Genomic DNA, 11448 nt, shown 5'->3' with positions numbered 1-11448 from the left:
AGGCAATGGCACACAACGTACAGCAATTCCAAAGTAGTTGTTTCAACAGTATATTGTTGCGGTTTTGAGAAACCTCTATTGTAGACGTTCGCTCATGACACGTAGGTCCTTCGGTGTAGTTATTTCCGTAATAAATGTTTAGAATAGTCCCTTACCTTTCGATGGGTCAGTGGGATCCAAACTGAGTTGGAACAGGTAGATTACGATTCACCCCTGTTTTTCTTTCACACATGGAAGGTTGTCGACATGGCGGTGGCAGCCATTTGAAGCTGGTGTGTGCCGATCCTTTCCTTACATTCCCTTTATCATTAATTTCCTCTCTCTCTCTTTTGTTCTCAAACCACACGTAAGTACACGCACTTGTATTTAATACAGACTGAAGTTTGACACGATCTCTTCCAACACACACACACACACAAAAGGCAATCAAGACATGACATACAGTAACATAACCTCAAACTCCACCCCACTCTAAAGGAGATCCCTCATCCCACAACTCTCAACCGTTAACCCCATTGTAAGCCTTGGTGATGGCCATCACGTGCCCGAGCGATGTTTGGTCAGCATTGATCTGAGAGAAATCGGCCCTGTTCGTTTCCCCCATAATCGTTCTTGCGTGCCTCAAACCAGCCGAATGCTCGCTCGCCTTAAGCAGCAGCAAGCGAGGTCCGACTCTTACGACAGCCAGAAGCCCCGACTGAGAGGACTCGCTGCAGAAACTCGAGGAGGGAGGAGGAACACCAATCTGCACACAGGCCATGCCCAATGACACGTACATTCTCAAAACTTCCAGGCCCGCCTTATAAAAGAGCAAACCCTAGAACGGTCGCTGGTGGCTCCTTTCAACGGTCATCGGTGGCTGTCTTTTGCAACAGTCGTTTACACCTGTCTTTCAATGGTTGTTTGGGCTCTATAATATATATGTTTTTTTTTGTGTACCTTGTCGAGGCTCGTGTGAGAGCTAACACACAACGCACATCATGGGGGACATGAGACAAGAAGGGCGAGAGTGGGAAGGACAAAACAGTGGGGAACAGAGACATTAGGAGATCTGTGGAAGGGAGAGGGATGGGGCGGGGAGCATGGGGAATAGAAGATGGACATTACAGGGACTTTCAGCAAGGAAATCAAGGAATTTGAAGGAGGTGGGTTTGGGGTGGATTATCGTGGGTAGAAAAGATCGAGGATTTGGATGGGGGATGATAAGAGGTGGTGGTGAACAGCTGTTTTGAAGGCGACGTTTGAAATGTGGCTTTCCCAGGAAAGATCATGGCAGATAGTGAGACCCAGAAGCTTGAAAGAAAGGACTTCTTCCAGAGGATTGTTGAGAAAGTGGATGGGGGGGGGGGGTTCCAAACGGTCCTTTCGAAGAGACATAGTGAGAGTGTGAGATTTGTCCGGATTGAAAGACATGTTCCACATGTTGGACCAGTTTGTGATTTTATCCAGATCTGCAGTGAGTGAAGAAGCTGCTGCTTGCCGGTTTGAGGGATGACAGATGGTACGGCAGAGGGTGGAGTCATCAGCAAAGAGAGAAAGAGGATTTTCCAGAGAGTCGGACAGATCATTGATGAAAACCAGAAAAAGAACAGGGCCCAGAACGCTGCCTTGAGGAACTCGCCTGCACAGGAAGAGAGGATGAAAGAACTCCATTTAGGGCCACACATTGGCTGTGACAGGAGAGGAAGTCTGCGAGCCATGAGTGGAGATGGCCTTGGATACCATAGGAAGAGAGTTTGGTGAGTAGGTCAGGGTGCCAGACCGTGTCAAAAGCACGTGATATGTCCAGGGATACGGCTCGGATTTCCTGTCTGCCTTTGAGGACCTCCATCCATTGTTGGGAGATGGTCATGGTCATGGAGGCTCTTTTCAATGGTCGTTTGTGCCTTCCAGGTCTTTCGACATCGTTTTATTTGCTCGACTCTTTCAACGCTCATTTGTGGACACCCTGAGGGACAACGTCAATGGGCGCTGGACACAGTTCCCTAAGTTCGCACTGCTGGTTCTTAGCACTTTCGCTCCTTTCATTTTTACCTCACGAACTGTCATCACGAGTGAGGAGCCGAGGCTGCGAGGGGCGGGCAGAGCCAAGCCAATCAATAGGACCGAAACCAAGCTTCACTGCAGCCATATCTGGTGGGATCTCACACCTAGGCTGTCCCCTCACACATCTTTTCTGCTGCACCTTTCTCAGTTTCCCTTTTCAAATACACCCGCAGTAGTTACACACACACACACACAGACACACACACACACACACACACACACACACACACACACACACACACACACACACACACACACACACACACACACACGTCACTCTTCTCCATACACCCGGGACACCTCACAATCTTTCTTCCCACTTCTCTCCCTCTGCGTTGAATAGTGGTTGTGAATGCTTGGGCCCCTGTACTGTGTTAGTGGTGGGTAAGGCAGTTGTTAAGTTTGCTCTGTTTCTCTTTTCTCTTTCTCTGATGTCATTGCTATACAGATTGCTTTACCCTCATTTCTCCCCATGCCATTAAAACCCTTATGTTCCCTCCATCCCTCTTTTTCCTGCTCCTCACTTGTGTAAATAAACCTGCTCTTCTTGAATATACTTCCAACCTATCTGTGTCGGTCTTTTCTACCATTGGCCTTGCACTGTCCACATGTAGATACCTCGGTAGGTTGAGATTCCCGATGGTTTGGTTTGCATGGTCTAGCGTGTGCTGGCGGTGCAGCCCGGTCGCATTCAACATCACCAGATAAGGTAAATAGCACATTTGAAGGTGTGTTCCCGAGTCAGGAGGCCACGGGACCCCAGTTACACAGTTGTTGGACGGACAGATACTGGGACTCGTGGTTGCTCGATTGGCGTTCGTAGTTGCATCATAGGCGTCGTAGTTGTGTCGCAAGCCACCGTGGAGTGAAGTTATTCGCTCCCGGTGACCTCAGGTCTGGGTGAGTTCAAGAAAAACTGGGATGCATTGCATAGATCTCTTTTAGTTAGGTCCTCAATCTTCAATCATTGCACTTCTTCCACTCCTTTGCCCCACTTTGTCTCCCTCACGAACCACACAAGCAAGCACGCACGCAGACGATGACGACAACACCAACCGAGCAAAGTAGCACCGCGAGCGACTCATTTGCATCTACGTGCCAATTTTCCATTCAAAACTGCACACCAATTTTCAACTGCAATCTCACCTCAGAACTTCATTCTGCTCACCACACTGCTACCACGCTCACCACAACCACGACACATGACTACCAAAAATCCTCGCAACAACTTACGTTTACATTTTCATAACAAACGCGACTATTATGGACAAACCTCTCCCTCCCCACCGGGATGATATCGTTACAAGCAACTTCCACCTCTTCGCCACAACGCCCAATTTACAATCTCTTCACTGCAAATGCCAGAACCTTTTCTCACCTCTCTACAACCGCCACAACTGCCACTTATTCGTCGAATGCTCACTGCAGTCTCAAGTGAGGCTGAGCGAACAAGGGTCGGGTTATTACAGGGGCATAACTCGAAGCGTGAACGTGCGCTGGAGCTCGTTTAAGGACATAGCATGGTGATTTCCCTAAATTACCACAGTTGAATGGAGGCCAACACCCATTCAGGGCCAGAGAGTGCTTCCAAGAACCATGGTCCCATGTTAATGTTGGATCTCCGACACGTGGGCCGGTCGGTGAGCGACTGAGGCCATTTTTTTCAGTTTTGGGGTCCAGCGGGGCATGGCCACAGTGCGGGACGACCGCTATGGGCCAATGGAAAGGCTAGAGATCATCAAATAGCCCCGTTTGATCCAATTCTCGGCTCCTCCCCTGCCTGGGGCTCATAAAAAGAGCGAACTCAGCTCAATTTAGTTGGAATTGCCAGGGGAGAGAACTCACCAGACGCCAGACCTCGCCGGATATGCCAAGGGACTGCGGTAGACGTCAGACCTTGCCGGGGAAACAGGCAGCGGCATATGGCTCAATGAGAGCAAGCGTCGGCGCTGAGCAAGTAGCGCCGTGAGTCAGTGTGGTCAAGGGCAGAATCACGAGTGACTACTACGAGCCGGGGCTTCTCTCATTCTGTCGACACTCAGTTCAGCTGCATCCAGCAGCAACATTTACTTGTACGGATTCTTCCACTATTATGATAGGGTCTTTCTCTTATGCATCTTTCTCTACCATCTATCTCTCGTCTACTGTGGACGCACAAGAGCAATCAGCACGGGCAAGCACAACCAACCGTTCTTTTCAGAGCGAACTCAACGAGTGAACAGTACAAACTCGCACCTCACATCTTCCTATTGCACCACACTGCACCTCACATTGCAGTACACTCACACCTTACTCTCCGACACCATAGACACCCGCAGTATTTCTCCCTCTTCCCCTTTCTGAAGCGTTTTGGGTAGTGCAGGTCCGCCGACAGCGCCAGGTATTGAGAGGTCGCTAATCCTTAATCGCTTCTTATCTCTCTGGGTTATCTCTAACTTTCCATAGTTTTTTATGTATGTGATGGTTCCTGTTGTAGCATAAGTTAAGAATGTATAAGCATATTCAGGATAATTCTGCTCTGTATATTCTTCTTTTGTGAATACTGCATGACTTTTGCCGCACCCTACAAATTCCTTGCTTTCTCCTGCTGTACATTTGCAATAATTCTCGTACTGTGCCACATAACTTTCCTTGCTTGAATAAATAATCGTGCCTGTTATAAATGTACCCTGCTCGTTTTTGTCTTTTCCTCCATTGGTCTAGTATGGTCCACACCTTAGCTTAGCCGGGACGTTATACCCCAAAAATCTGCCTATTTAGCCGATGCGTACTTGACAGCTCTGCTCGGCTTCACCTGATACGGTGAGTAACTTAAGTAATGCAAGTACACATTGAGGGCACGATTTCCCCGATAAGGCGATCATGTGTTCCGAAGGTAAACGGTTGTCAGACGGAGGACCCTAGGTCATGCGGTCTAGTTATTGGAGTTTGCGGTCGATTAGTGATCTGCCGTGACAAGAAGTTATTCGTGTGTGATGGTCTGCGATTCCCGGTGAGTCCGGAGAGAAACCAGGGACAGCCCCGCCCTCCTGGTTCCCCCGTGACAGTATGTATGTATGTATGTATGTATGTATGTATGTATGTATGTATGTTTGTATGAATGTCTGTAAATATGTTTATGTATGTAGCATGTATGTGTATGTATGTAGTGTGTATGCGTATGTATGTGCATGTATGTACCAGCGGGGTATGCTTACACATCGTCTCGGGTTGCTCATCCGCATTTGATTTTTCATTTATTTAATTTTCATTTATTTATATTTTCATTTCCGGATGCTTTCTGACGGTTGTGTGATTTTTTTTCCCCCCTGGTGTATTAGCTTTGATGTCCACCAGCACACAAAATTACCGTGCTTCCCCATTGTCTCGGTTCTCTCACCTGCATTTGATTTTTTTTTCATTTCTATATATTTTCATTTGCGGATGCTTTCCGATGGTTCTGTGATTTTTCCCAGTGGACAGACTTCGATGTCCGTCGGCATGCAAAATTACCGTGCTTCCACATTGTCTCGGGTCGTTCACCTGCATTTTTTTCATTTATTTATTTTCATATTAATTTCTTTAATTTATTAATATTTTCATTTGCGGATGCTTTCCGATGGTTCTGTGATTTTTCCCAGTGGATAAACTTCGATGTCTGTCGGCATGCAAAATTACCCTGCTTCCACATTGTCTCGGGTCGTTCACCTGCATTTTTTTCATTTATTTATTTTCATATTAATTTCTTTAATTTATTAATATTTTCATTTGCGGATGCTTTCCGATGGTGCTGTGATTTTTCCCGGTGGATAAACTTTGATGTCCGTCAGCATGCAAAATTACCGTGCTTCCACATTGTCTTGGGTCGCTCACCTGCCTGCATTTTTTCATTTATTTATTTTCATATTAATTTCTTTCATTTATTAGTATTTTCATTTGCGGATGCTTTCCGATGGTTCTGTGATTTTTCCCGGTGGACAGACTTCGATTTCCGTCGGCATGCAAAATTACCGTGCTTCCCCATTGTCTCGGGTCGCTCACCTACATTTTTTTCATTTATTTATTTTCATATTAATTTCTTTCATTTATTAATATTTTCATTTGCGGATGCTTTCCGATGGTTCTGTGATTTTTCCCGGTGGATAAACTTTGATGTGCGTCGGCAAGCAAAATTACCGTGCTTCCCCATTGTCTCAGGTCGTTCACCTGCATTTTTTTCATTTATTTATTTTCATATTAATTTCTTTCATTTATTAATATTTTCATTTGCGGATGCTTTCCGATGGTTCTGTGATTTTTTCCCGGTGGATAAACTTTGATGTCCGTCGGCACGCAAAATTACCGTGCTTCCACATTGTCTCGGGTCGCTCACCTGCCTGCATTTTTTCATTTATTTATTTTCATATTAATTTCTTTCATTTATTAGTATTTTCATTTGCGGATGCTTTCCGATGGTTCTGTGATTTTTCCCGGTGGACAGACTTCGATTTCCGTCGGCATGCAAAATTACCGTGCTTCCCCATTGTCTCGGGTCGCTCACCTACATTTTTTTCATTTATTTATTTTCATATTAATTTCTTTCATTAATTAATATTTTCATTTGCGGATGCTTTCCGATGGTTCGTGATTTTTCCCGGTGGATAAATTTTGATGTGCGTCGGCAAGCAAAATTACCGTGCTTCCCCATTGTCTCAGGTCGTTCACCTGCATTTTTTTCATTTATTTATTTTCATCTTAATTTCTTTCATTTATTAATATTTTCATTTGCGGATGCTTTCCGATGGTTCTGTGATTTTTCCCGGTGGATAAACTTTGATGTCCGTCGGCACGCAAAATTACCGTGCTTCCACATTGTCTCGGGTCGCTCACCTGCCTGCATTTTTTCATTTATTTATTTTCATATTAATTTCTTTCATTTATTAGTATTTTCATTTGCGGATGCTTTCCGATGGTTCTGTGATTTTTCCCGGTGGACAGACTTCGATGTCCGTCGGCATGCAAAATTACCGTGCTTCCCCATTGTCTCGGGTCGCTCACCTGCATTTTTTCATTTATTTATTTTCATATTAATTTCTTTAATTTATTCATATTTTCATTTGCGGATGCTTTCCTATGGTTCTGTGGTTTTTCCCGGTGGACAGACTTCGATGTCCGTTGGCATGCAAAATTACCGCGCTTCCACATTGTCTCGGGTCGCTCACCTGCATTTTTTTCATTTATGGATTATTTCTGATGGTTCTGTGATTTTTTTCCCCACTGTGTCAGCTTCAATTTCCTTCAGCACGCAAAATTTCAGCTTTCTACGTCACCCGGAAGGTGCCGATCTTTAATATCAGTCAGTGAGTCAATGAATCAGTGGTTAGAAAGAGCTTTATATATTAGATGTCATGTGTATGTGTATGTAGGTGTATGGTGTAGGTCTTCTTCTTGCGTATGACAGCTTAGCTGCAGGGGTAGCTACCATTTCTTGGAAGCGTGACTGCGTCGCTGATGCAGTGCCCCTCTACCAGTACACTGGTACTCATTTCGCCGACCTCGGAAGGATGACAGGCTGAGTCAACCCCTTGGTGTATTAATTCAGAGGCCAACGGGGCTTGAACTCAGGACCCGAGGATCCCAAGCCACCACCCGAACCACTGAGCCAACACCAGGCTCTTTTATGTAGGTATGTGTATTTATGTTTGTATGTATGTTTTTATGTAGGTGTGTATGTACGCATGTGTGAATATTATAGAACAGAAAATAGCTTGCTCAATCTCCACAAAATTTTGCTCAATCTCTCGCGTAACAAACAAAAAAAAATATATATATATATATATATATATATATATATATATATATATATATATATATATATATATATATATATATATATATATATATATATTGGATACATGCTGGGGGTAATTTGCTCCTGGAGGGAGTGGGGATTTACTAATCAGAGGAAAACTTTCCAATTATGGACTTTCAAAATGATGCATGTTCGAGGTATGCCAGGCACATATGATGCAACAATCCTTTGAGATTATCCTGATCACTGTTGATCAAAGGAAGTATTGATTTAGTGGTGGTGGTGGTAGAAACTCATATTCATGCCAAATTATTTGGACATTCATTACAAGGAAACGTTTTCGTGGCGAAGAAAAAAATTATCCACAGGTCACCACTCCATCGCAGGGTATCGAAATTTCTGCTGAGCAGCAAAGAGAATCCAACCCACACTAGTGAGTGCAATGCAACAAAGCTTTACCCACTCAACCAGCGTTTATGTAATTATGCTCATTAATTGGGTGCTTCAAGTAATTATGTGATTGATACTAAATGTCCTTCAAATATTGGACACCTGATTTCATGATCCAACCTTATAACAACCATTGTGTTCTTTTTTTTGTGCAGAGCCCTTTGAATAGCTGCACAATGCACTGTGCCTGCGCTGGAGAACTCTTCTGTTCAATATGGCCACCACCTGGACTCTGGGCTCCAGGTGAAGGAGTTGAACAGCGAAACAAGTGACTTTGTGCTGTTTTTTTCTTTTTTTTGTATGGTTTACTTGTTACAAGCTATTACTTGCTGTTTGCTTCTTGCTCAAGGGATTTTTATTAAAAAAAAAACATTTATTTTTATATATATATATATATATATATATATATATATATATATATATATATATATATATATATATATATATATATATATATATATAGGGTTGCACTCGTTTTGAGTGGTCTTTTTGGGTTCTTGTTGTCTTTCTTGCAGGACTATGCAATTCCATTATATGAACTGATGGATGTCTTTTTCATTGTCATTGTTGGTTAGGTTTGAAAACGGATGTTGGTGGCAGAATAGCTCCCTTGGTAGCCTGTTACTGTGTTTGACATTGAGCTGCCAGAACTTCTTGTTTCAAAATTGTCTGAGTTTGAATTCATGATGTGCTGTACAGGCAGTCGAGCAAATGTTATCAGACAATGATACGATCAAAGGAAGACGTTACCATAAGGCGCATCTTTTTACTATGTTTGCAAAAACGGTGGACATCTTTACCCCTCCCTTACATATCGGAAGATATATACCTACAGGAGGACATTTGGTCTATCATGCCTGTGCCATTTTCAGACCCCATTAGCTTAATCTATTAATTTAATTATCAACATATGAAAGCACAATGCATTTATTTTAATTTTAATAAACATGTTTGTAATTGTAACATCATTAAATCTTAATCTCAAGTATAAATTCCAGATCATTATTTTGAACTAAACTGGTTGTAGATTAGTAAATCCTCTCCACTTCTGAAAGCACTAACTTACCAGTTATGGATCAACATTTCTACGGAGGTCAGTGAAGGTCTACTGTTATTGATATAAATTACTTGTCGGGATGAGTTTTGAATGGCATGTCTGAATTTACAGGTCACACGATGCTGTCTGTCAGCATTGACTGTTTGTAGGAGAAGACCATTTTCAGAAGAGTTTTGAGGTCTTAAAGGAATAGGCCAAGAGTTGAATTAGTTTTTATTTTATTTAAGGAAGTGTACGCCAGATCTTGGGATTTGCTGAAATTTGACATCAAGGCCTGGGTCCTTGAGAGCTGCTCAATTATTTGGGAGTGCTCAATATATGTACGAGGTCCGTTTAAAAAGTAACGGGAATGACTTCACAGAAATTTTATTCCAAAAAATATATTGAAATCACAGCTTGTCCCCTTCAAAATAGTTTCCCTCCAGTCTCACACACTTGCCCATCCTCTTCTTCCATGCTTCGATGCACCCCCGGAAGGCTTCTTCTGGAATCCTCCGGAGCTCCGTCGTCATGGCCCTTTTCATGGCCTCCACATCAAAAAATCGGGTCCCTTTGACCACCCCCTTGAGCTTGGGGAATAGGAAAAAATCACAAGGGGCCAAGTCTGGCGAATACGGGGGTTGCTCCAGAGTTGGCAGGTTCCTCTCCGCCAGAAATTGTCGGATGCTCAGGGCACTGTGAGTAGGGGCGTTGTCATGGTGGAGCACCCAGGCATTGTTCTCCCACAGATCCATCCTCTTGTCCCGGACTGATCTCATGAGGCGCCGGAGGATCTCCTTGTACACGTATTGATTCACTGTTTGACCCTGTGGTAGAAACTCAAAGTGAACGATGCCCTTGATGTCAGAAAAGGCGATGAGCATCAGCTTGACCTTTGACTTCGACATCCTCGCTTTCTTTGGTCTTGGTGAGGCCGGACTTTTCCACTGACGACTCCAAGGTTTGGTCTCGGGATCGTATTCAAATATCCACGATTCATTGTCAGTAATGACTCTCCCGAGCAGGTCTGGATCGTCCTCGAGGCACTCGATAATGTCTTGACACACAGTGACTCTTTGCTGTTTCTGGTCCTCGGACAACAGCTTGGGGACCATCTTTGCGCACACCTTGCGCATTTCGAGATTTTCAGTGATGCTCCAGACAGTGTCCTTGTTGATGGAAAGTTCATCAGTAATCATCATCACCATGAGTTGACGATCTGCGTGCAACATCTGCTTCACACGCTCGATGTTGTCCGCCGTTCTGCTCGTTGAAAGTCTTCCAGACCGTGGATCATCTTCAACCTCCTCCCGTCCCTCTTTGAACCTCTTGTGCCATTCAAATGCACGTGTACGTGACATCGTTTCTTCCCCGTTGACTTGCTGCAGTATTGCGAAGGATTCGGAAGGTGTTTTGCCAAGCTTGGCAAGAAACTTCAGATTGGCTTTCTGCTCATGACTCATACCAGACAACGTGGAAAGCACGACCTGTAAAAATTCACACAATGAGCGCAGTCAACCATCACCAATCATATATATTGGTGGAATGTTGTGAAAGACTGTGACGCAAGTTCATTCAAGTTGTCTAAGTGGAGCACACAGCAGGCTCAGTGCCGTTACTTTTTAGACAGACCTCGTATTCTTGGCAGATCTTTCCAACAAAATAATTAAACTCCCATCGATTTGGATGATGGCTCACAAGGTTGCAGGTTAGCATCACTGGCTGGGGGCATGGCTGCGCCGCTGATTCAATGCCCTCTGCTGGTTAGGGTAGGAATTTGTAATTTGGCCATGGTGCCGGCAATAGCTCGCCAACATATCTTAAAGGACACCAAGGGAACTTTAACGTCCACCAACGAATCCTAGCAGATGGGACTCACGTTTAATAACCATCCAAGGGACGGCACACAGATTGATGAATCACCCTGCCTGTGAAACACCAGTATGACAGTTTATAACTGGGTTGGAATTCGAACCCAAGCTCGACAGTTCAGAGGGGAAGTGTGTGGACCTCTCCACATTTATTCTCAGACCTGGTCAAAAAGAGCAATGGGATATGTAGTTCCATGACCATAATAACGGACAAGGTTCAATGCGAATAAGATTGTGCCTAGGGTAAACAAGAGCCGATTACAGTGGTAAAGGTT

The 11448-nt window shown here is 44.1% G+C and overlaps 1 protein-coding gene across 1 annotated transcript in view; it reads left to right on the top strand.

Annotated features, from left to right (window-relative positions):
* The window catches only part of LOC147031659 (uncharacterized), a 58867-nt gene that overhangs the window by 16924 nt on the left and 30495 nt on the right, over positions 1-11448 (top strand). The window contains exon 2 of the mRNA XM_085866483.1: positions 8422-8509. Coding sequence (XP_085722609.1) covers positions 8443-8509 — 67 coding nt within the window. The 5' untranslated portion in view covers positions 8422-8442. The remainder of the gene's footprint in view (positions 1-8421; positions 8510-11448) is intronic.

Source organism: Eptatretus burgeri, chromosome 2, assembly GCF_056783735.1.
Source record: "Eptatretus burgeri isolate ZD-2024b chromosome 2, Ebu_testis_v1, whole genome shotgun sequence".
NCBI classification, from domain to species: domain Eukaryota; kingdom Metazoa; phylum Chordata; class Myxini; order Myxiniformes; family Myxinidae; genus Eptatretus; species Eptatretus burgeri.
Note: the sequence above shows the minus strand (reverse complement) of the source record. Positions and strands in the feature narration are given on the sequence as shown.